Source organism: Haliotis asinina, chromosome 12 (genome assembly GCF_037392515.1).
Source record: "Haliotis asinina isolate JCU_RB_2024 chromosome 12, JCU_Hal_asi_v2, whole genome shotgun sequence".
NCBI classification, from domain to species: domain Eukaryota; kingdom Metazoa; phylum Mollusca; class Gastropoda; order Lepetellida; family Haliotidae; genus Haliotis; species Haliotis asinina.
In genome coordinates this window covers 16,100,547-16,124,354 of record NC_090291.1, presented here as the reverse complement: position 1 = coordinate 16,124,354, position 23,808 = coordinate 16,100,547, and the positions used below count along the sequence as shown (strand labels likewise).

Genomic DNA, 23,808 nt, shown 5'->3' with positions numbered 1-23,808 from the left:
AACCATTTACTTTGTTTCCTTCAAGAGATACCTGCAGGTGGCGACATGTCAGAAGGATTTGGTTTGGTCATTGTTAAGGCCAGACAGATGGTCAGGGGTGAGGGAAAGTCACCGAAATCAGATAGTGGAAAAAAGAAAAAAAATAGAGAAACCGTTCACTCTCACACACACATCAGTCCATTGATCAACAACATGAACATCAATCTACACAACTGTGATAAGATGCAATGTGTCAACCAAGTCAGCAAGCCTACCACCTGATCCTGTCAGTTGCTTCTTACTGTCCAAAGGTTCAGAATTTGTTAAGGAATGTTGCTTCCTAATTGGCGAAATTTTTTTGAAGAAGTTGCTGATTGTTTATGATAATGTTTAATATGATGCCATATCCAAGTAAGATTGTGAGTGTGGTTTTACACCTCTTTTAGCAATAATCCAGCAAAATCACGGTGTGGGATGCAAGTACCCATTGTACTCTAGTTATAAAAAAGCACACTGAGTGGCGTTACCACAGCTAGTACAGCAGTCGCACCACTGTGAACATCTTACATTAAGCTTACTTCATGCTTGGGGTGAAGAGTGTAAGAATTGATCAAACTATTGGTGTATCACATTTGTCACGGACCAAAGGAGTGTATTGATTACAAGTTGAAACTAACAATAGTTACCATTAATGCCACCCTGCTGCTATATCAATGTTATCAATAATCTTGACAAAAGGAATATATACTGTAATCATATACCGTTACTTTCATTTCGACGCACAATACATCCTGTTTGAAGGTGTATTTTGATATCAAATCTATCAGCATACACTGACAAAGGGAGAGCACTCGAAAGCTTGTGGACAAATGTTGACATATTTGATATATTCTGTTTACCGTTAACAAGTTTTCACTCTTGGGTTTTCTTATGTAATGTCTGGTATCGGCATAAAAGTAGGTCAGCTTCCTTTTCTTACTAACAGCTCCACTCTAATCATAGGTTTACTTGATAGAGCAGTATATTTCTGTGGATGATACGACTTTGGTGTGCATATTTTGAGCAAGCGACAAACATCCAATCTGTAATTAGGGTGGAGCCTTACAAAATCGCCTCCTCTTATCGTGTCAAAATTCCCAAAATATTTATGTCAAAATATGCTTGATATTGTTCATCAAGTGATCCTGTATATATTCGCCTAGCCTCAAGTGCACATTGAATTTTCAAGGAATTATCACATGTTTCACACATAACTGAAAAGTCTTTCATTTTACAGTTGATGAAATTAGCTTGTTTGGTATTTAGAAGTTCCAGGTGTAATGGAATCAGCCCTTTGGAAGCTAACATTGCGAAACCAGAAAATTTAAATTATCATATGTGAGTGAAACCTGATTTGAGTCTTGCTGTTGGAATCAGGACAGTGCCTGCCCGACACATTATTTAATTTCTTCCAAGTGTGTCAGATTAGTAGCGTTTCTTCAGTGTCACTGAAGGTCTGTTGTGTTATGTTTCAGGGGATTAATTCCCTGAGCAACCAAGAAATGTGACAGTCTGTTGAGGATGTTCGACCCCCATTTGTCAGTGACAGTCACCCCAGTGCCATGATTCCACACAGGTGAGTTGGGCTCTACACAGCTTGGAATAGTATCTTCTGATCTCGTGGCTATAGTGAGTGAGTGGCTCTCACTTTGAACAGTGTGTCTGGTCTATTTTACAGGTGATAAACCCAAGAATTTCACTCCAAACCCTTGTCCGTCCAACTAGCAAGATGTTCAGGCCGAAGTCATCATCTCCGAAGATGCCTGAAATCCATGTGACTCATCCCAATGTTCCCTTTGGGTCTCATGAGAACCTCTTGGATGAAGAAGATGGGAGAAAAACATCCAAGGGAGGGGTAGAGAATCCCGTGTTTTCCTTCGACAACATCTCCCTGCTGTCAAGATCAGCCACTCCGTCCAGGGTCAGTGAGCCAACAGAACCGGTGCGCATGCTGCCGCCTCTTCGCCGTGGAAGTTACTCCCCCTTCCTCAAGTCCACGGATATGGACAGTCTTACAGTGCCTAACGGGACAGGTAGGATTGACAGTAAACATTATGTCATAATAAGTGACCCTTCACAAAATGTTTGAACCAACTTATACATTTGTGATAGCCATCTTTAAAATTTGTCTTTCAGATTTGATACCATGAGCAAGATTTGTTGCCATGATTTGCTACAGGAAACTGACACATTTTTGACAACAAACTTTGAGATTTGTGGCAACCACCTTAAGCATTGCTTGCCATGAGCGTATAGATTTGTTACACGAAACTTACACTTTGCTGCAACCAGCCTATGGACTTGTGGCACATTATGATTCCTACACCAAACAAAAAGATTAATGATAATTTGCCAGTTTTGTAATGAGCAGTCAAACAAAATTTAGACTTTGGAGCCACTCCTGGATGTGAATGAAGTCACCTTTATTCAAACCTCCTAGTTAGGTCTTACACTATCTGCACAGACAGTATTGGAAACAAATCAAATGGTGTAAGATATCTGGGTTTGTAAAATACCATTTCAGTAAGCATCAGTTTTGTCTTAGGCTTGATAGCTCCTCATATGCATGAAGTGTCATAAAATCTACAGCAAAGCCTTGGTTTGTCTTGAATACATATCATGTGGGAGATTCTTAGGTGGACACGAATTATTAATTGCTAGGTAAGCAACAACACTGCAACAATTGTTGTACTGATGAGCCATTGTATACCCCTTGCATCCTGAACGTTTATTAAATGACAATTAAAAGACTTGTGAAAATGGATGAAAATGTGAAAATGGATGAAAATGAACTGTGCATCTTCCCTTTCTGAAAAAGCTGCCTCTGTCTATTAGGATCTTGCATTCCTATTGAAAGTAAACACTATCATGCCTGAATGTATACACAGAGCTCCAGATAAGGCGCATATTTGCATATTTTACTCAATAAAAATCACATTTACTCAATTAATTACGAGTCTGGGAGTACAAAAAACGCAGAAGAATGACTTAAAACCCAAAAGGTCTATAATACCTTGCGCACTTAACTCAGTGAACTAAATTGGCTTGTATATGTTAATTCATCGTGGAGCCTGAACTCTACAACAGCGTTAGTAAATCATAAGTCTTTCCTATATATACATACACTATTATAGCCATTGTCTGGAGCTGACTGTAGTAGTCACGTGACTTCCATGTTGCCAGTTCAAAAATGGCTGCCAGCTGTTTGGAAATATAAGAATTACTGAAAACTTTGGTCTGTTGAGAAACATGTATGTTTACATATTTAGAAGTGTTAATTAGTCAATAAGGAAAAGACACTCTGTGTAAAAGTACTCAATTTTTTTAAAAAGTATACGAAATGCTAGTTACTCCTCGAAAAATGCAATTACTCATACATAAACAGACATGGGAGTAAATACCCAATTGCTTGAAAAATTATCGAGAGTTCTGTATACAATATAATATATTATCTTAGATTATAGAGAGGTCATCTTCTAATTCAAGCCTTACATTGAAAACTATATTGAATCAATCAAAGAAGCATACATGTTAAACACTTCCTATTGAAGAAATATTAATCAACAAAATAGAAGATTATTTGCTAAAAAGAGGTAAATATGTACAAAAAATTACATTTGTAACATGTTTAATAGATAGTAGGTAGCATAATAGATGATAAACTTTGAACTGGATTAAACAGTGTTATGAGTGTGCAGAGTTTTAAGAGGTGTGACCAGGGTATGAAGCTCCCAAACATTTCTACAGGGCTGGTCAGATGTAAAACTTTCCAGCCCTGATCAACACATACCTGCAGCTAAAATACTAATTTACTTATAATTAAAGTGAAACTTGGAAAATAATAATGATTTTAATTTTAACCTGACCATTGGGCAGGTTAATTTGAGAACTTGGCAGGCAGGTATTTCAAATGGTGGTGTAACTCACAGGTTTGCAAATGTGATGGAATGGTAAGATGAGGTATAACTTTATTATCCCGCAGGAAATCTTTTTGTATCCAAAACGGCCCCATAATGAATCTATACAGAATTAACAAAAAATAACAGAATAATTACCACCACAAAGTATTTGTTTGTAATGCCTTTTTTCCAGGAATCGTGTCATACTGTACTGCCAGAATACTGCTGTGTGCTGTGCATCAACAAACCAACCAAATCTTTGAGTTGTATTCAGAAGTGGAATGCATAAGGAAAGCCAGATTTGTGGATGTCTGAGCTTTTTTATTGTGATTGTCATGATGTATCGGAGTGTTGTTTTTGGTATCATTGTATTCTATATCCGATCATAACCATGTTGTTTTAGTGCATCACTGGTCTCCTCATGTTATTTTAGTGCATCACTGGTCTCCTCATGTTGTTTTAGTGCATCACTGGTCTTCTATTGTTATTTTAGTGCATCACTGGTCTCCTCAGGTTATTTTAGTGCATCACTGGTCTCCTCATGTTGTTTTAGTGCATCACTGGTCTTCTCATGTTATTTAAGTGCATCACTGGTCTCCCCAGGTTATTTTAGTGCATCACTGGTCTCCTCATGTTCCTTTAGTGCATCACTAGTCTTCTCATGTTGTTTTAGTGCATCACTGGTCTCCTCAGGTTATTTTTGTGCATCACTGGTCTCCATGTTGTTTTAGTGCATCACTGGTCTCCTCATGTTGTCTTAGTGTATCACTCGCCTCTTCTTGTTTGTGTTCTATTCCATCAAGTCAATTACCATGTTGTTTTTATATATTACTGGCCTGTAGTTTTCTTTTTAGTGCCTCTGAATATATACCTCTTCATGCTGCCTACACCTGATGAAGGAGCAAGCACACACTCTGAAACATGTTATTCACAGTTAAGAAGTTGACATCCATAAATCTGGTTTTTCTTAAAGCAACCAAAGTAAACAATTTTTCATGTGATTTTATATTTGGTTGCACTTCATTCTTGATCCATGTGTATTATCTCCCTTCAACCATTTGTTAGTTTGAACTCTTACGAAGCTCTACGATCAATAAACCACAGATCACTGCAACTGTCTCCAGACAGTGACAGCCTCATCTACCAATTGATTCATTCCTAGTTATCTCCCCTTGGCCTCTGATCTTCCCTGTATATTGATTATACTACTTCAGCTTCAGTTGTTAATCATAATGGTTTGAAGCAATTCTGAAAGGTGAAACATGCTGAATGTTTTTTTGTATGACCCGGTTAGGAAATGTAGTACTGATAGTAAGTGGATTGATAAACATTAAATCATCTTAAAAAGTAGATATTTTTAGTTGAACAGATGCAGGCAGTTTTCAGAAACAATAGCTTCATCTTACTGCAGATATGATCACTATATTAAGGTCACCAAAGAAATTAAATGTTAAATCAATTTCCGTACTGTTTTTTGTTTTTTGAGCTGTAAATATAGGAAGACCTAAAGCATACTGTCTGAAGACCAGACCACTTTTATTTCTTGTTTTTGTACATTTTTAAACCATAAAAATGTAAAATCAATTTCTGTACTGTTTTTTGTTTTTTGAGCTGTAAGTATAGGAAGACCTAAAGCATACTGTCTGAAGACCAGACCACTTTTATTTCTTGTTTTTATACATTTGTAAACCGTAAAAATGTATAGACAGGAGGGGGAAAAAATTAAAATCACCAGTCAAAGTAGTGACATTCCATCTAAATACAAAGTATTTCACTTTTGGCAGGTTATGAAGTGTATAATGGTCAAATGACAATCTAAAAATATTTCTGGCAAGTATACATTTTTTTTTCTTTTTTTGGTGTGCATGCATGCGTCCAAGTGAGTGAGTGAGAGAGAAAATTTTTCTTCTTTACTGATTTAAATTCTGGTAAGTTATTTCATCCAAAGTAGCAACTCCCCCCAAAATGTTAACTATGTGAAATACATGGCATTCAGAGGACAAGTACCTATTATCAGTCAATCAGAATTTAGTACTGGGCCTGGCCAGTTATGTATATTTAGACATGAAATAGTGCTTTGTTAATCAATCGAATACCATGGAAAAGGGTTTTATGCAAAAGATCAAAAACGACCTCGAAAATTCCAGCTTGTGGGCAGGAGGAAATTGGTGAGGACTTAGTTTTTGAACTGGGTTGTGACTGAGAGTCGACACCCTCCCATGCATACCGCACTATCCATCTTGTCATACTGACAAAAATTCTCTTCACAGCAGTCTTTTGTAGCCTAGTGGATAAAATCGCCAAGCGAGTAAGCGAAGAGTTGAAGGTTCGAAAACAGGTATTGCTGCTATATATTGGAAGTTTGTAGAGGTTTACTCGATGAAAGGAGAACTTGGCAAGTCAATATACTGACGTCACTGGAGGTTTGTAATCATATGTTGTTCATGCTGACTGATAATCATCAAATGCATTTAATAAGTGAGTGTTGTATACTTAATTGAAAGTTGAAACTTGCTTGTGATAATGTGAATGCATAGATTGAAATGTCTCTCTGAAATTATCATCGTACAGTGGAATACACAAGAGATACTGTAAAGTCTAAGATGTCATATCTGCCAGGACATATTGCAGCAATGACAATGCATCCCAATTCTTTCATCTTCACTTCCTTTGTAATAAGGTGTGGTGGGATAGCCCGTTGGTGAATGGGTTTGCTTGTCATGCTGAAGACCATGGTTTGATTGCCAACAGGGTCATAATGTGTGAAGACCACTTCTGGGGTCCCCCGCCATGATATTGCTGGAATATTGCGTAAAGCGGCATAAAACAATAGTCACTCACCCATCTGATGTAAAATATTGAAAGACAAAGTTTAATTGTAATACACATATTTGTATGTTATTCATTCATAAGACATGTATTCGTGAGACATTTATAAGAGGTTTATTTATTTATTTATTCATTCATTCATTCATATATTCATTCATATATTCATTCATTCACTCATTCATTCATGACTGCTAAAACCATGCGTAGTTGTGCTTGTGTTGTATTTTCACTATTCACTTCCCTTTTAGACATTTGGCAATACTTTGCTTTGTTATCTGTAACTTGAATTTCAAATTGTGTAATATCATATTATCTGTGGCGGTCCTGTAAAATAATCACTTGATTGTTTTTTAATCTGCCACTTGGAAGCATGTTTCAGCCAAAATAATCTGACAAGCTTTGCTTTTGATTGCATTCAAACTACAGGGGTTCTCAATATGCTGACAAACTTACTTGGAAATCAGTGAAATGGCCTGTCCATATTATTGAGTGAAAAATGATATCCAGACTGTGTACGCTATGTCACTGTTATTTCTTCTGAATAAGCAAACAAGCAAGAGATGCACAAATTGCATTCAAGACATTTGAAAGATGATAGGAAGCACTCTCTTCTTATCATTTCATCCTGAAACACTCTCACTTTGATATCCTCAAGGTTTACAGAGGTATTTTCTATGTAGCTGTCATTAACAACACCGAAAATTACTTCTGTAAGACCCTTGCAGGCATTTCGTGTGTCATTGGCATCATAAAATTGGTCCTTTCACTGGGCCTTGAATGTGGCCCAGTTGATTTTGTATGTCATTATCAGAGAGGTGTTAAATGTTGTATACACCATTAATTATGTTCTCTGTATGAGTGGTGTCTTAAGATTGGAGCAGTCAGGAGGTGTAGTGTCAGGGAAGATGGTGTTCACAAAAAGATTTCAACTTCCTTGTTCTCTCCAGTATGTTGGAATCCATGTTCAGATTCTTCACAACTTTTTCGCAGAGGACAGATATGGATTAGTGGAAGTGGAAAAAAAACTGAAGATGTATTTGCTTGTTACTTGGCAACCATATAGTAATTACAGCTTCCTATATTCCACAGGAAAATGAATGTTTCTCCTTAGGAGAGTTTTTTATGTTTCAGATATGGTAATTACCTTAGTATGAGAGGTGTTTTTTTTTTCAGTTCGGCGAGACTGGAAGTTGCTGTTGGTTATTTTAGCTTGGTCTTTTTACTGTGTAGAATTTAACTTTTACAATGATAGTTGATGGATGTGTGTGAGGTGGTGTTTGGGATACACACCTGGCTGGGTTGATGTCAGATGTGTCACACTGGAGGTGAAGAGTATATCTAGTTGAGGATTCATGAGTTCCTTCCATTATTGCTTTGTGATAGGATGGGCATGTAAAGCATTCCTGATATAAACAGGCATTTCATGGTGTACATTAAGGTGTTCTTGGTGTAAGTGGGCATCTTATAGGGCAGTGGTGTAGACGGACATTTCTTGGTCCTCTACAGGATGTTCCTGGTCCACAACAGTATGTTCCTGGTCTACAACAGGATCTTCCTGGTGTAAGTCTGCATTTCGTGGTGCACATCAGGATGTTTCCAGTGAGGATGGACATTTCATGGTCCACTACAGGATGTTCCTGGTGTAAGTGGGCATTTCATTGTCCACTATGGGATGTTCCTGGTCTACTACAGGATGTTCCTGGTGAAAGTGGGCATTTCATTTTCCACTATAGGATCTTCCTGGTCTACCACTGGACGTTCCTGATGTAAGTTTGCATTTCATGATCCACTACAGGATGTTTCTGGTCCACTACAGGATGTTCCTGGACCACATCTAGATGTTCCTGGTCTTCTACTGGATGTTCGTGGTGTAAATGGGGATTTCCTGGTCCACTGCAGGATGTTCCTGGTGTAAGTGGACATTTCATATTTCAATACATACTATTGAAATCAGAGCTAGACCTAACAGTTGCTCCATCAGAATGGTGTTTGTCTTGCATTGCCAAGAAAGGTGAAGGGGTAGGCTAGTGGTTAAAGTGCTCACTCTTCACACAGTAGACCTAGGCTCAATTCTGCTGATGGGAACAACATGTGATGCCGATTTCTGGATTCACCTACCATGATATTGGTGGAATATTGTTAAAAGTGTGAAAGAAATTTCACTCTTTTGAAAAAATACAATACCTCTCACAGGTTTTGTGTTCGTTCATTTATTTGCGATCTGAACACTTTCAATAATACCAATTAAATCTGCATTCCATAAATAAACCCATTCACTATATTCACATCATGTTTATGCACACTTTTTGTTTAGCTGGGCAGTGATTTGGTGGAGCGTGATGTCCTTCTATGATGACCTACTTGGGAGACCAGAGGGAGGCTGAAGAGAGCGCATCTTGGAGGTCTCCTGGCACTTCGGTATAACGAGTTGTTAGGGAAACATCACATAAGTCACTTTTGTTTATCAGTTATTGGATCAGATATGTTACAAAATGAGAGATCTGTTGGCCGAGCTGGCGTGATTGTGAACAAGGGCTCTGGCATTGAAGTGACAGCCTAAGGCTTGTGGGTGTTGTGTTGAGGGTAGAAGATCAGAAGATTCATAGCGCCAGTTTATTGATTTTCTTAGGGAACAATCGTCTTTAATTTGGAGATCTCTCCTCCATCGTGTCTTGCCACTGCTCCATGAGAGGAGCATCGAGGCTCTCCACCACTGAGTAGTTCTTAGGGAGATAGTTTGTGAAAAATTCACATTTCTGACAGTCATATGCTGCAAGGCAATTTGTTATCTAATATCTTGATCAACTGTCACAGATTTGGGTCAGACTTAGGTGGCTATTTTTGACAAAAAACAATGGTGTTTATAACTTGTAACTGTTTTTAGCTGACTTTGGCTGGTCTAGCTGCCTAAAGCCCAGCAATTTTATGTGGAGAATTGTGTGCATTATGTCTGACAGAACTCAATCACCATGGATGAAAATCTCAGATGGTGGGATATGCTTTCCATTAAAGCATTTGCCACACCACATGAGATATTCTTGAAATCTGCATAAAACCCATCTCACTCGGTCACTCAAAGACAACTAGTAGCTTTAAGTTATTTGTAGTTTTTTTTTTCATCTCTGAAGACTGTGGAATTTTCATCATAATATCCATCACTGAATTGTTTGGTCCAGACTCGATAATTTACAGACTACCACCTTAAAGCTTGAATATTGCAGAGTGCAGCATTCTATCACAAAGTATTAAGCAATTACCTTTCTTTAATGGCATGATATTTCCCAATTCCTCAGATCAATGCTCATTATGTTAATCACTGGATTGTCTGGTCCAGACTCGATTATTTACAGACTACCACCTTATAGCTGGAATACTGCAGAGTGCAGCATTCCATCACAAAGTATTAAGTAATTACCTTTCTTCAATGCATGATATTTCCCAATTCCACAGATCAATGCTCATTATGTTAATCACTGGATTGTCTGGTCCAGACTCGATTATTTACAGACCACTGCCATATAGGGGGAATATTGCAAGTTGTCCTTATGAGTAACTGGCATCCTGTACTGTCTAGTTATCTAGACTCTCTTGGGAATTTAAACTTAGACCTTCAGTGTACTGAGCAGGACTTCCAACCACTAGGGTACCCCTCTGTCTCTTGAAATCTGTAGCTTTGTCACAAGCTTAAACAACAGATACATAGACTGCTACACTGTTGACACAATAGCTTGCCTAGAATACAGGCAGTATGTATAAAATTTGTAGCATATGTTTTACTTCATTGTGCTGGCAGATTTTGTTCAGAATGTAACAATGATGCTAAATGATCGTCATTTCGAGTTTAATCAGAGTTCACCATTAATAAATCCATTAAGTGTTATATTGTATAGCACCTATAACACACCGCCTGTCTGGCAGACTTGTGGTTGATAGCATGAACACTGAATTATATAGAGCCTCAGGTACCTGTATTATAAAAAGACATACATTATTAAGTGACATTTTGCCAGTGCAATGAGTGGTTAAAACATTAACTGAATCAGACGTTTGATTCCTCATATGGACAGAATGAAGAATTTCTCATTGCGATGTCATACAGCTGAAATTTTGGTAAAAAGATGTGAAGCGCAACACTCACTCATTCTTGCACTCACTATCTCGATTCTAACAAGCACAAGGTATAGGTGACCTTCCTCTGCACGGAATGCATCATGGATACAAGAATGAGATATTGGAGATCTGTTCCGCCTGTAATTCCTACGGAAATTGATGCTAAAACACTGATTTCATGATAAATAGTCCAAGCAATAGGAATCAATGTTTCTGTACTGTTTCACACACACTAGTCCACTAAGTTTTCATGTCCTCATCATGCTTAGAGTAAAGTTCTGAAAACATGAATGTGAAAGTATGTTTTTCATCCACTCATGAAACTAGAATTATGTGTCACATGAAAGCAGCTGCACATCATGTGGATCTCAAATTGAATGTGTATTTACAGCATAGTACAAGAGCTGCAATTTTGTATCAGATTTATGTTTTAAGTGAATACTTTTCACATTGTGCAAGATTATTTCAGACTGTGTTCAAAATAAGAAGTTACCTTCACTACCGTGACAAGTAGATATTATATTGGCCCCTGTAGTAGATGTGTAAGGCCTTCAACATATTTATTTGTCAACATATTTGTTGTAGAGGGTAGGATTCTTTATGGATAACAACTTCTTTATTACATATGATGCAACGTTTCAGTATAGATCCTTATACCATTGTCAAGCAAGAGCGTCACATCATATGTGATAAAGAAGTTGTTATCCATAAAGAATCCTACCCTCTATTACTCTTCAGCTTCTAATAATGCCAGTCAAACAAATCAACATATTTGTTGTATTAAGATGCATTTTTTTAAATGATACTTTTCTAAGAGGAGTCAGTGACATAGTTTCTGTACATACTATAATATAACAAAAGGTAAATGTTATGCTTATGTGATTAGAAAGTTCAAAGAGAGAGATAATTAGATTCATATTCAAATTATATGTTACATTTGGTTTATGCAAAAATACATCTAAATTAATTTTGGTCATAAAAAAATAAAGGTGATTTCAGTTTGTAATCTTTCTTTTTTCAAATTTAACATATATGCTGCATAAAAAATTGAAATTGAAATTGAAAAATAAATGAATGTAATGAAAGTAGACCTGTCAAGGTCATGGTTCACAATCATCCAAATGGCAAGAATAACTGGTGTGTGATACATTTGCCAATATGTTTTAGCCCTTGTGTAAGGTACATCACTAGTCCCTAATCAGTGTACATAGCGTCACAAAAATCTGGGTTAGAATTGGTCTTCAGCAACCCATGTATGTCATAAGAGGCGACTAGCATCTCATTAGTCGGTGGTCAGGCTTGCTGACTTGGTTGCCATATTGGAATATTGCTGAGTTGGGTGTTAAACAACAATCAAACCAATCAAACCGAATCAACACATAGATGATATTCGTAATATGTACATATGATTTCCCTCATAAAAAACCCACATAATATCCTTCATTAATGCATGAAGTATGTCTCTAATTAATACACCCAATAATCTTAATCACTACATAGATGATATCCTTAATCAGTACACACGATGTCCGCAAGTAATACATCCACATCTTCCTTAATCAAATTTGTAAACATGATGTCCCCATTGAAAACATACATGATATCCCAAATCAATATTCCCAAGATATCTCTAATAAGTAAAAACATGGTATCCCAATCAATATATACGTATGATTCAAAAACCTTTCCATGAATGGATGGATCAAAGTGAAGCCTGAGGCGGAGAGCCTGTCAACAATCTGCTGTTGGATACAGAACTGACAGATTGCTAATTTGTGATACGACACGTGTGATTAGATAGTTGTTCAATTACGGTTCAAATCAATATGTCAGAAACTGATTGGTGTCATTACCGGCTGTTTATTATCGTCTTGGTGTAATTAGGACCTGGCCATTACATGATATGGCAATCAATGCACCTGACCATATTTATTAACCACTGTTTGAGTTATTATTTGGTTATTTGTGTAAGATCTTAATGGAGTGACTCTGTTATTCAGGACAGTGACATATGCTGGAGTGTGGCGTTAAGCAACAAACAAACTTGATATGAGGGTCATTGTATGACCCAACTCATGAAAATGGTATTGGAAGAGTCCAATCATATTGCATGGGTGAAGGGTGGGGTTCAGTTTATCAGGTAGTTCTTCAACCCATCTGACAGGAAGTCAGCATCAGTGATGAAGTCTGTATATGCATCTGTCTGTTACTTTCACGTTCATAACATTTTCTGGGACTATACACAGACACAGAAGTTATTGTGACATGGAAATTTTCATTGGTAAACTTGTGCATGAGTTTTTGGATTTGAACCAGGGTAAGAACTTCACAAAATTCAACCAAGCAGTTGTTCAAAACTTCACTAAGTATTCAAGAGATGTGACATATTTGTGATAGATGGCCAGCAACGTACACTAACGTCCAGACAACAACATGCTTATCATTTCCAGTCTGCGTAGTTTTATGAAGTGCAGAAGTCAGTGAAGCATCTCTATTCGTTGTTCTGTACAACTGCACACGTTTGACATTCCACACATCAGGAAAATGACAGATGGAGAGGTATTGGTATGCCTCAGTGCAGTTCTTTGCAGTGGAATGCTGCTTGTCAATTAAAAGTCTATAGTAACACCATTTGCACATGTAGCAATGTTTTCAGCTCAGGCTGTACGCCACTCCAACACCGAAAATGACTGGCTGGATCAGTGAATTTAAACCACTCACCTCTTGTTCCAGCCAGCAGCCCTTACAACCCTCACCATATCTGACAACAGAGATATTACAGTTGAAACACATCTCTGAGTCAGTGGCATTTGTGTTTGACTTGAACCCAGGGGGTCAGTTTTGACACGTCTTCATTGGAGCAGACCACCTCTGGCACAATGTCCAACAGAATCATTAGTCAGAACAATGTGAGTGCACCATCCTGGCCCACACGACCCCTTGATCTGTCATTCATTGAATGCATCTGGGATGAGGAGTGATGTTTACGATGATGTATGAATCCTCTTGAATATGACTGCTGGAATTCCATCAAATCCTTCCTTGGATATGGGCTTAACTTCCTGTGGACTTTTGCTCACATTCAGTGTTCACAACAAGGTGAAGGTGCCAAACCTGCGTCAGTGCACAAAGTGGAATGGACTGTAAATCACCTTGAAACATTTGACTTTCCATGTAATTACATTTCTTTCGGGGCAGTAAAATTTCAACACAGATTCAGTTTCTGTCAATAGCTTCACTTGACACTGGGTGAACAGTAGGATAAGTTTATCATGTTATTCTGGCTGAACATTAGGATAAGCTAGTAGTGTAACATTAGGTTATAACCTAATCACTTTACACTGGGTGAACAAGTGGTTCAAATATTTTGTTATTGAGACTAAGAACTGTATTTGGTCATTGACCTGGTCAATGTTTCCTCAAAGGAAATCCATTGCCCAAACCATATCCAGTAACAGGAAACCGAAAGACATTAACCTAAAAAGTGTTGGCGTGACAACTCCAAGGACAGTGGCTGCTATGATCCCCATTTGTGTTAATCAGGGCAAAACATCAGCAGATCATTGAGGAAAGCCAAATGGTTCAAAACAGCCAACAGAGATGTTGTTCAAACTGCAAACTTACGATTACTCCAGCAGAGTAAACACTATTGGCTAGTTCCAATCCTGTCATTGTCATCATTCCCTCTAATCCAAGACATGTTCATGGCATAAACATTACTTATCATTTACAGTTAACATTTACAGTGTTTTAGAGAGCAGCTGTTTGGAAGGGGGTGGAATGACCTGTAGTGGTTTAAGTGTTTGCTCATCATGCTGAAAACCTGGTTCAGTTCCCCACATGGATACAATCTGTGAAGCACGTCTATTGGTATCCATAATTGCTTGAATATTGCTACAAGCAGCATGAAACTACACTGACTCTCTTTGCATGTTCCCTTTGACAAAGTCAAAACTGTGCAAATCGCAAAATATGATCTTAAACTAGAGGTGATACCTTCTTGAATATACATTAACAACTGTATTATTTTATTTCAGAAGAAATGTTTTCTTCATAATTTTTTCATGAACTATGGTTATATTTTTCCATTAGTGTGTTAACATTTCAAGTCTTGATGTAATGCAATAGTCTATTTCTAACAGCAGGCTGAAGGAAAAGGTCATCTCACTGCTTCATATACCCCTCATTAAACTAAAGGTTTAAAACCTGAATCATTTAATGATCAGCGATGTATAAAACTAGATTAGAATTCCCAGGAAATGAGATATGTTCAGTTAACTGACTGTTTGATGATTAGATAATGATCAAATAGCACAGTGACAACTTAATCAACCAGCCACCGGAAACTAAATGCTTTTTCATTGCCATTGTAAACTTCATGCATACGCCATATTGCAGTTTTATTTCAAAATGAAAATGGTTCTCATTTCAACAATAGCTGAATTTAAATAGAAAAATATGATTTTCAGTATATGTATTTTATGAAATGTGTCAGTTGCTATTGGTAACAGATTGCCCCACCTCTTCTGTGTTTGGTGTCGTGATGACAGTGGAGAGCCTCACTAGGTAAACAGCGCCATGTCTTGTCCCTCCTGTGTCAGTCCATCTGCCATTGATCTGAGGGGAACAGTGACTGGTCCTCCAGTGATGAATATTCAATCTGATTGGTCAACTCTGCCAGAGGTCAAATCGTCTTTAGTTGTTACACTACAGCGATCAGCCTACTGTTGCTGACTGTTGGGACATACAGGATTTAATGACTCCCAGTATAGGGACTGAATATTACAGACGGACTTGGTAGCAGAGTACTGTGCAATTATAATGTGCCCGTGTCCATCTTGAATGAGGATGGACAGTGTGCCGGATGCAGACGCCGAACATAACGTACAAGGCTAATAAGCCTTCCTGAAACGGATACAGGATATATACTGTTCAAACACTTGCCGTCCACAAATCAATGTTGGCTTGTTAAGGAATCAAACTTTATGGATGGACACCATTGACAAAATCCTTAAACAATGGCTTAGCATCGTGCTCATAAACAAAGCAAGATTTTAGTGTGGTGTGAGTTTAAACATTTACTTGCACTAGGTAAGTGACTGGCATTGCTTTTACTTGCTTTATAGTTGAAGGGAGAATCGATTATACCTCCACTGTTGAATAATATTGCATGTTTCTGCCTAACCTTCTCAGCAGGAAGGAGAGAGGAAGGGTATTTGTATGATGGAGTTCTGAAGATGTTGATAGTTATGTTCACGGTGAATCATGAAACAGAATTGTCAGATAAGATACAAGCCTTCTGGAATCATGAAACAGAATTGTCAGATAAGATACAGGCCTTCTGGAATCAACAATATTACGTGTACTTTTGAGACATTGGCGCCTTCCAAGATTTGCTAATGTTGTAAGAGAAATATTGGCAGTAGCTGCTGAGGTCCTATCACGATTTCATGGGTACTGATAACAAGTTGCCAGGAAAGCATTGTGGGTTGGTTGGACTGTTTGTGGCAAAGACATTAACTGTCTGATGTAAACAAAGTCTCAGGCACTGTGACATTTGAAGAACAGTCAGAATCCAAGCACTGTTTCCATAGTGAGCTGTTGAACTCTGGATAATAACTCATCGTTGGAATATATTCAAGAATTTGAAGGATTTCATTCAGTCATATTTGACTTAGGGGGAAGTTTTCAGGATTTGTCTTTTATTAGGATTAATCTAAAGACATTGTGTGTGTCAAGGATGGATTTGTTTTCACAGGAAGTCCCTTATTGAGGGTAAAAGTGGAGTCTTACACGTCAGACCTTTCCTCATTTGCTCTGAAAAATAATCAGTATGCATTTTGTTTTTTATTGATTCAACACAAAATCATTGATATTGGAAACCATCAACTGCCATTTTGATACTATCATTGGTATTCCTGGCTGTTTCAGTTATGAAAGTTGAGTTTAATAGCGTATTAGCTGAGCAAGTACTGCAAACAGTTATTTGTAAAAAGGAGATATTGATAAACCCATAATTGTTCCAACTGTATCCTCAAAGCTTTAACTAAATATCAGGAAAGTTAGGGTATGTGACTCTAAACAGCAGCTAATGGCTTTGTCAATATCTAATACGAGGGAACATAGTTAGTTTTCCTGCTGCTGAGCTATCATCGAAATCTAAGGTTTTACAAGTGCAGGGGCCCGTTGTAATTACCGTCGGTGATAATAGTTTTAACCATTTCACTGCTGGAGTCCCCTGAGACTGCATTACCAGGAGGAGCTTCAAAGTTTGGTTCTGGAAATATTAGGGATCTTTGCAAAGTGTTTCTGGAACTGTTCCAACAAGGATTTTAGGTGACTGAGAGAATCATCTGGAGGTATGTTGAGATTCTGTCTGTGGTGTCACACTCAGTGTCCATGAATTAGAAAATCACTTACCTCTAGTTTGAAATCCTTCGTTTTAAAGTCAAATTGGAATCTCTTTGGAATCTTGAAATAGAAAAGGTGTGGTTTCTGCTTCAAGCTGAGGATGTTCAGTCACATATGGTGACACTCATGCAGATTCTTCTTTGCTGATTCAAGAAAGTGATCTTCTCAAGATCCCAGCTTGTGATAGATAGTAAGTGTTCTTTTGATTGCACTCAATCAGATGTCATACACAAATCCATTGTCTGTGACTCAAGTGGTTGCAACATTGATTTTTGATAAAAGCATTTCTTTTGATAATCTGTGACAAATTATTTGTTGGAAGGTCGTTCATTAATGTACTGTTTTGTTACATAGAGAATTGGATGGAGTGACAATGGCCCCCAGTTCACGTGCATGTATGTAAATAGTGTTCCTCGTAATGGAAATTGATTCTGCATAAGTATACACACATTAATTCCACGGGACAATTACTGCTGAGCATTGAACAGGTGGTCCATATTGACTGAAAGATGAGCTGTTTGCAGCCATGAACAGTCACAGACATATCTGCTACCTCCACAATGCTTCAGCTAAAAACTTAACCCACTCTAACTGTGGACGGTTGTGGATTGATTGAAAACTGCCAACTGGGAGTTTTCACACCAGAATTGATTCGCATTTCCACTTTGTAATGGCGGGAATGCAGTAACCGACTTGCAGAGTTGGATCCAATGACAGGACCAGTGGTGTGAAGTGGTAACAAGTGTCGGAGCAGACGGACACTACACCATTGCTCTGTTGAGAGTATATATGACATGGTGGCCGTTTTTATCACGTCCATGTCAAGTAGAGCAGAGCTCGGAGCCAGTCTGGTGCAGAATGTGATGTTGCTAGAGTTGAAGCACTGTTATTGCTGAAGCATCAAATCCCGTGGAAGGAAGACTTAGATTGATTCAATTGATCCTTGAATCTTCCGATGAATACTAAATATCATCACTGGATTACGTTTATTTGAAATTGGATTTCAGGATACAGTGTAAAATATACATATTTGAGTGCAACATGGATATTTTGTGTCTCTACTGATATGTAATTCATGGATGTGTCTCTCAATGTGAAATAACAGTGGAGTATACAGTGGAGTCAGTTATCAGAATTTATTCCTGTTGGATTGGAAGTCATTTTGACACTGGATATTGTAACGATACTTTTCACCAATTTGTGATCTGAGAAGGCTTGAACTGCTTGAACTAAATAGATTTCTGACAAGATCATACTGCATTTTATGTGATTCAGAAAACATTCCTACAATACAGTGATATATGCTACTTTTTGACTCATCAGATCCTTTTTCCAAGTGATGTCGCCAAAGTTTCCCTAGTTTTATCACGGGAGTGGATCTACACTGTGTGTGTTGGGAGTTCCAGATGAGGAACAGGGTTTGTTATGTGCAGATAGCCTGAAGCTCTGGGTGTTTATTGTGGGATAGATCTACCCAGTGTGAGTGTTGGAGGTGTGTGTGTGCTTATGATGAGGAACAGGATCTGTTGTATGCAGATAGCCTGAACTCTGGCCCTTCGTTTTTGGGATAGATCTACCCTGTGTGTATCTGTTCATCTTGTGCTGCGTCTGCTGTTGTTCCCCACCACCATTAATGTAGAGTAGGGAAGTGCACCTCCTCAATGGTCTGGAAGGTGGCGGAGAAGTTATGGCAGCTCGCCTCTCGGGAAACGAAACCACCAGCTACTATAGGCATGTGTTCAGACATCGATGAGGCCGACGTCCTCTCACTCCACGAGGAGTGTGAGGAGTGTGAGAGTGAGTGTCCCCTGCTACGTGATGTTGACGACGTTGATGACTGTGACAGCAAGCGTCCTCTCCTCCTGAAGCCCAGTAACTCTTGTCGACACCAGCGTCGAGCCAGTCACAGGGGTAAGGTCACCGTTTAACAAATATTTATCAAGCAGGGATTATCTTAGCCTGCAAAAAGTCCAGTATTCCACCAAATGTCTCCTGCAAATGTCCCCTGAAAAAATTCCTTCCCCAAAAGAATTGAAAAATTCTCCAAATCACATCAAGCTACGGCTAATTTAATACTTTGAAATGTCATATATTTTTGGAATATGTGAGTGAGGGAGGGAGTGAGTTTGGTTTTATTCCACACTCAGCTATATTCCAGCTATATGGCGGTCTGTAAACAATCAAGTCTAGACCAGACAAGCCTGTGATCAACAGCATCAATCTGTGCATGTGGGAACCAATGACGTGTCAACCAAGTCAGCAAGCCCCGTTAGTTGCCTCTTATGAATAGCATAGATGCCTTTTATGGCAAGCATGGGTTGCTGAAGGCATATTCTACCCCAGACCTTCATGGGTCTTTGAATACCGACATGTGAATTTTCAAACATCTGGTTGTTTGAAAAATGATCTAGTAACTTATGTACTAATTAGATCTCTTGTGGGGCAGTGGTGTAGCCTAATGTTCTGCTTGTCACAACATACCTGGTTCAATTACCCAGATAGAAGCTTATTTCTGGTGTTCAACACCATGATATTGCTGGAATATTGCTGAAAACTAAACTCACTCACTCACTTACTCAGACTTTGTTTTTGGAAATTAACCCCAATAATTTCATTCTTGGTATTTTGTGTCCTGTGTTTTTGGGGGGTTTGGGGTTTTTTTTTCTTTTTATATTCATATCCTATTCCTCTACTTTGCTTACATTCATAGTAGCCAACAAAACTGACCAGACCTATTGGTCAGTCAATTATAGGAGTTCAAAATATCTCATTTGAACTTATCTATATTTAAACTGAGCCACTGAAAATGAAAATCATTATAGGTTCATAGGATCATGACTGCCTCCCACACTTTCTGCAGTCAGTAATGATGAAAGTAATCAATGGTGTAGTCAAACATGAAGGTTCCCGGGATCTTTGTGAGAGTCATATACTCACTTCAGACCTCTTCCAACACCAGTCTACTAGTTCCCATCTTTCATAGCTACTGGAAACTGGAGGCTGGTAACCTAGCCTTGATATTTTGGGTTTCATCACTGCCATGAGACCATTATTTGCTTGCTTATTAATTTGGTATTCATGCAGTTATTATTGGCTCTCAGTTACAGGATTGTATGGAAACGTCACAAACCAGCCCCTCCTTAAAATTATTTGTGTATCCTCCTAAACGTTATTATCATGTAGTTTGTGTGATAAGATTGACAAAATGACTCAAAATGAAGATTGAGCATATCTGAAAGAATGTTAACCTGTAAACCTTTATTTTCCAATTGTTTTGTCTTTCATGGATACACCTTATTCTGTCTTTGCTTGGATCTTATGAATAGGTAATCTTGTCATCTGTTAAAATATTATCATGTAATTATATGAGATTGTGGCAAGGCCACAAGATGATGTAAAAGATTCAGGTATGTGAGTATTTCATTGATCCTGCTTGAATTGGCTGTTATATTACCTAAATTACTCCTTGAAGACCGGGTTTCGAATCGGTCTTCAGCATTCCAGGTTTGTTGTGAGAATGGCTTGAAAGTCAAGATGTATCATATTTGAAAGTATCATTATCCTATAACCTACTGAAGGCCATATTTATGACATTGATAAAAAAATATTAACCCACATTGGAGGATAGCACTGAGTCCATGAAATTTTCATAGCACAATAGGACTGAGATTGAGGTCTAGGAAATACAGCTTGGATGGTTGTGTAATCCCATGCATTGTGAAACATGTTAGACAATGGTACTTTATGTTACCCTGACTTATGCTTTGGCATTCAGGGGAGATAACACAAGGACTGTGTCTGAGTGGGGTGTCCATTTTACAGTATGACATGGTACTTTGCTGATATAGCACTATCAAACTGAAGTGAAACAGCTCAAGACCATCTGTGAGTTGGTTGTTTTTAAATAGTAAGCCCATGGCAGAGGGAATTTGAAGAGGCCCGACAGGATCGACAGGCACAGTTAGTGTCACTGACTGTCAGATACTTAAGGTCGAATACAATGCAATACAGGTATCTGAATCACACTAAATTGCGATACAATTTTCTTATCAACACACATCTTGTGACCAGTTAAACTTTAGAGATCTGTTTCCTTTACATTATCATGATTGCAGGAGTAGTTCAGCTTCATTTGTCCAGTGAACTCATAATCTAACCCAGGAACTATATCACCCAAAACAGGACCAAGAAATACAATTTTCTTGTCAACACACAGCACTACCAGTAGTATGGATACAATACAGGACACCAGACATATGACTTAGGTGTGCCTTTGTGAAAATATGTGCTCCTGTATCTTTTGATCCAATTTAACTTATTTGTAATGTCTAGTTACTGTTAATAGATCAGTACACATCTTGTGACCAGTTAAAGTTTAGAGATCTGTTTCCTTTACACTATCATGATTGCAGGAGTAGTTCAGCTTCATTTGTCCAGTGAACTCGTAATCTAACTCAGGAACTATATCATCCAAAACAGGACCAAGATTTTCTAAGGTCTCTTAGCGCTAAGATTGTCATAAGTACCATACATGAACATTACCTTAGGACTATCTTAATGCTAAAAGAGTTTCGAAAATGTAGGCCCGGGTTTTCTTGTCATGGGCACTGAGATCCAAGATGGCCTGTGTGCTTGAGAGTCCCAACGATAAAATGTTTGATGGGGTCCAAGAATACATTTTCAGTCTTTTGATGTGGTAATGTTGTTTTTTTTCATTTTCAATTTAACGAATTTTGGTAGGTATTGTCTATATAATTTTAGGTATGCCGTGTGACTGTGAGAATATTTCATGTGCCATTTCAGTATCTACCCTGCCATGGCAAGCAAATCAAGTGCAGTTTCAATCACTGTGCATGCTTGTCAAATTGTGAGAGTCATCTGTAAGTGAGAACTGAACACCTGTTAGGCAAACTCCGTACAGCATGTGTCGTCTCGCCACACTGTATATCTGGTAGTACAGACACTGAGCATAGGGTTCAGTGTATGGCTGTAGATCGTTTGAGGTATAGTTGAGATTACAGTCATTGAAGTGTCACAAATCCTCAGTGCATGGTTGTCCAATATCTGAGGTGTTGGAGATCACGTGTCAGTCACTAACGTGTAATTCTGTATGCTCCTATATGTTTATTGCACAATCAGCTGTTTTACAGAACCCAGAGCATTTATATTTAATGAAACATTCACACTTCTTGCCAACGAGAGAATATTTGGGTGAGTCTAGATTGCTTCAGCTCGCAGCCATGAAATTTAGCTTGCTCTGTTCTCCATTTGGATTATCTTTGAAATCTGCATCTTTCTGTAGAAGATAATTTTATTTATTTATCTGTTAGTCTCCCCCATTCCACTCCCAGCTTTTCTCAGCAGATGCTACTCATTTCACCTCTTGAAAGCTGAAGACCTCAATAGAAATATTATATTTTACCATATACTATAGATGTCATGTCTTCAAGGACTAGACACTACCGTAAATTCTTGACTTAAGTGTACACCTATGTACAATGTGCTTTCCCCTTCATTGGACTCGGTACCTTTGTTATAAAATTGTTGTCTAATTGAGAGTCAAAGCTTGGCCACAGACATTTTTGATAAATGTATCCATTCTCCCTGCTAAAGTTTGTTTCAAGATGTCAGTGGTTGTTATCCATTAATAATGGTGCATTGCTGATATGTTCACACACAATTTCGCTGAATTTAATCTAAGCTATATTGAAAGAAATTTGAGATGATAAAATTAATAAATATAATATTAATAAAAATATGAAATAAGTAGAGATATACATTGACCAAACTTCATTATTATGTGTATAACTCACTACACGAGACTCAGCAGAGTTATGGTGTTTTTATAAAACTATCCACTAGAAAATAGGGTATTCTTAGTAATCAGTGTGCATGTTTGATGAAGAAATGTATCTTAGATAGGTTTATATATGTACACCCTGTTCACTCGTAGTGAGTGAGTGATTGGGTTTAGTTTTACACCTCAATCAGTGATATGGCAGCTGTCTGTAAATAATCGGGTCTGGACCAGACAATCCAGTGATCAACAGCATGAGCATCGATCTATACACCTGGAATATGCTGACATGATTGTGTCAACCAAGTCAGCGAGCCTGACCACCTGATCCCATAAGTTGCCTCTTACGACAAGCACGGGTTTCTGAAGATCACTTTATGCATGCATTGTTTAGAGATTATTGGTGTACCTTACACAATTGAGTCTGGACCAGACAATCCGATGATCAGCATGAACATCAACACAACTGGGATAAAATCACATGTCAACCAAGTCAGCAAGCTGATCGGAATTAGGTGCCTCTTACAAGTAGCATAGTTTGCTGAAGACCAATTCTAACCTGCATCTTGCTGATGTGACTTAATAGTGATATAGGTCTTATTCTGAAATATGCCTCGGTTGTTGTAGTCTCCTGTCAGCTTGTCTTGTTTAGATAGCGCGAACATAATCGATTGGCAAATAAACTCAATGACTTGTCATGAAAACAGAAAAATGGGTAAGGTAACTCAGATCAATATATCTCTT

General features: G+C 38.1%; 1 protein-coding gene across 2 annotated transcripts in view; it reads left to right on the top strand.

Annotated features, from left to right (window-relative positions):
* The first annotated feature begins 1,521 nt into the window (after positions 1-1,521).
* Positions 1,522-23,808, top strand: part of LOC137257915 (cyclic nucleotide-gated channel beta-3-like) — a 161,699-nt gene continuing 139,412 nt past the window's right edge. Inside the window, exons 1-2 of one of the 2 annotated variants that reach the window (XM_067795422.1) lie at positions 1,522-1,594; positions 1,697-2,051. In XM_067795422.1, coding sequence (XP_067651523.1) covers positions 1,748-2,051 — 304 coding nt within the window. In that variant the 5' untranslated portion in view covers positions 1,522-1,594; positions 1,697-1,747. Of the gene's footprint in view, positions 1,595-1,696; positions 2,052-18,429; positions 19,179-23,808 lie in introns of those variants that run through there. The other variant, XM_067795423.1, reaches the window with a different exon arrangement.